Here is a 2,637-nt window from a genome sequence, read left to right on the forward strand (position 1 = left end):
CACTACCACCATTACCACTACCACCATTACCACTACCACCATTACCACTACTACCATCACTACTACTACACTTATCATTTGTTATTAAAATTTTATTCTGTATATTATCCAAATTTTCAACACTCATTTCATTTTTTAATGATGTATTTTTTTTATTTGTACTCATACTCGTGCTATCTGAGAATAAATTACATTTTGATGATTCTAAACATTCATATTTTTTTTTTAAAACATTTCCATTTACCATGTTTTCATTATGTTTATTATCACTGTTATTATCACTGTCACTGTTATTATCACTGTCACTGTTATTATCACTGTTATTATTACTTTTATTATCACCACTATTACCACTGTTATTACCACTGTTATTAGCAAAATTATACACAATTAATTGATTATTTAAATTTGTATATTTTTTATTATTTTCTTTATAACTGTTGTTTTCTGTTTGGTCATAACATAAAATCTGATTTTCTTCAAGATTTTTTGTTCTATTTATTGCATAATGTGTTGCTTGATTTGTATCGTTTTTTTGTTCTTTATTAATTATTTTTTTATCTTGTAACATGTAATTACAAACTTTTTCAGAATTATTATTACCGTTGTTTTTATAGAAAAATGTAAATGCGTCTACACAGTTTAATGGAAATGTCGTACTTTTTTTTTTTTTTTTTTTTTTCATATTTGTAATATTTCTATTTGTATCAATAAGAACTAAATTAATATCATATATATTTTTTTGTGATATATTTTTTATGTTTGCACAGCTTATCAAGCCATAATGATTAAAACATAATTTATTATTAATCACTTCTGATGTAAACATGTATGGTGATATTAACTTATTTTTATTATTGCAATATTTCAACCAACTATCTTCTTTATATTTATATTCATGTATTCTTACCTCATGATTCAATACATTCAATTCCTTTTTTTTATAGCAATTTATATAATTTGTATAATTTTTATTCTTTTTATAATTATTTTTTATATGTATATTATCTTCAATAAAAGAATGTTGCAATTTTTTTTTTTTTTTTCCTGTACAGTGCTAAACATATGTTCACAATTAAAATCACTGTTATTATTATTATAATTGTTTTTTTTTTTTTTGCCTTTTCTGTGCTGTTTATTTTTAAATACTCCACGTGCTCCACGTCATTAATGTTCACTTTTGTACTTTCAATTTTTTTACTTTCAATTTTTTTACTTTCAATTTTTTTACTTTCAATTTTTTTACTTTCAATTTTTTTGTTATCTTCTTTATTTTTTGCTACGATTAATTTATTTATTTGCTCACCCAGTTTGCAACTTATTTCGTATTCCTCCTTATTTTCCATTTCATTTAACATACTACTTTTACTTTGAAGATTTTTGTTGGCCATATTTATATTCGACTCTTCAATCTTTTCTTGACTTTTTATTATTTGTTTCATTTTAAATAAACTTAGTAATTTTTTTTTTAAATTTAAATTCATTTCGTATGTTTTATTTTTATTTTCTAAAATATTACATGAATCCTTTATCATTTTACATTTGTCATTTCTTTTTTGTATATAATTATTTAAATACATAGAAATATTATTGTTATTAAAACTCGTTTGGGTGTAGCCATTGTTCAACACAATCATATTATCAATCACATCGGAGTTACCAATTGAAGAATAGTACGACTCATTAACACCATTATTAGTATTAACATCCACAGGTATATTATTTACATTATAAAAGGTGTCGCAATTTGTATCACAAATGGCATTGCAATTTACATCACAAATGGCATTGCAATTTGCATCATAACTGACGTTGCAATTTGCATAACTCGCGTCACAGCTCATATTATAACTCGCATCGCAGCTCCTATTTTTATTATCTTTTGTGTTTCCTGTATTTACTGTAAAGTTGTTTGTATATAAATTTTGTATTTGATTATTGTAAATATTATTTATTCGAATATTATTATTGTTAGTGTTAAAATTGTTTTCGTTAACACTACTAACACAACATATTTTTTTAATATTACTATTATTATTGCAAATGTAATTATTGCTATTTCCATTGTCCATACTATTACCATCATAATAAACCACACTTTCGTTATCTTTTATATAATTACCATTTTCGTTGGAATTAAAACAACTTCCATGTTCAGTGTTTATTTTATTTTGTTCGTAAGCATTAGCTGTTACTATATCAATATTAGTATTATATATTGAGTTTTGTTTCTCTTTATTATATAAATTAATAAGTATATTTTCCTCAACCTTCATCTTATGTAAACTATTATAATTAGTAATTATTACATTTGGGTGTATATAATTTTTGTTATCATCTGTGTAGTTTGTACCGCCAGTACAATTTGCACCATCTGTACAGTTTTGTATATTCGTTTTTAGTTCATTACAAATATAAGTATTTTTTAAATCTAACAAATTAGTATTTTTAGTCAAATTCGATTTTTCTTTTTTTTGTTCTTCTTTCATTATAATATATCCCTTATTATAATTATAACTAGTATTATATTCTGAATCAGTAATATCATTTTTATAGTTTTTTTTATAATCATTAGTGTTATATGTATAATTATCTACATGGTCGTTCGTGGTTTTACTACTACTATTACTATTACTA

The 2,637-nt window shown here is 23.0% G+C and overlaps 1 protein-coding gene across 1 annotated transcript; it reads right to left on the reverse strand.

Annotated features, from left to right (window-relative positions):
- Positions 1 to 1,010: 1,010 nt before the first annotated feature.
- LOC113221912 (TBC1 domain family member 5 homolog A-like) lies at positions 1,011 to 2,631 on the reverse strand. The gene is made up of 2 exons (XM_026451232.1): positions 1,254 to 2,631; positions 1,011 to 1,208 (listed from the first exon to the last, which is right to left on the reverse strand). The coding sequence occupies exons 1-2, from the start codon at positions 2,487 to 2,489 to the stop codon at positions 1,011 to 1,013; spliced, it is 1,434 nt and encodes a 477-aa protein (XP_026307017.1). The 5' UTR covers positions 2,490 to 2,631.
- Positions 2,632 to 2,637: the final 6 nt, after the last annotated feature.

The sequence above is a fragment of the Piliocolobus tephrosceles genome, unplaced genomic scaffold (assembly GCF_002776525.5).
Source record: "Piliocolobus tephrosceles isolate RC106 unplaced genomic scaffold, ASM277652v3 unscaffolded_28294, whole genome shotgun sequence".
Taxonomy (NCBI): Eukaryota; Metazoa; Chordata; class Mammalia; order Primates; family Cercopithecidae; genus Piliocolobus; species Piliocolobus tephrosceles.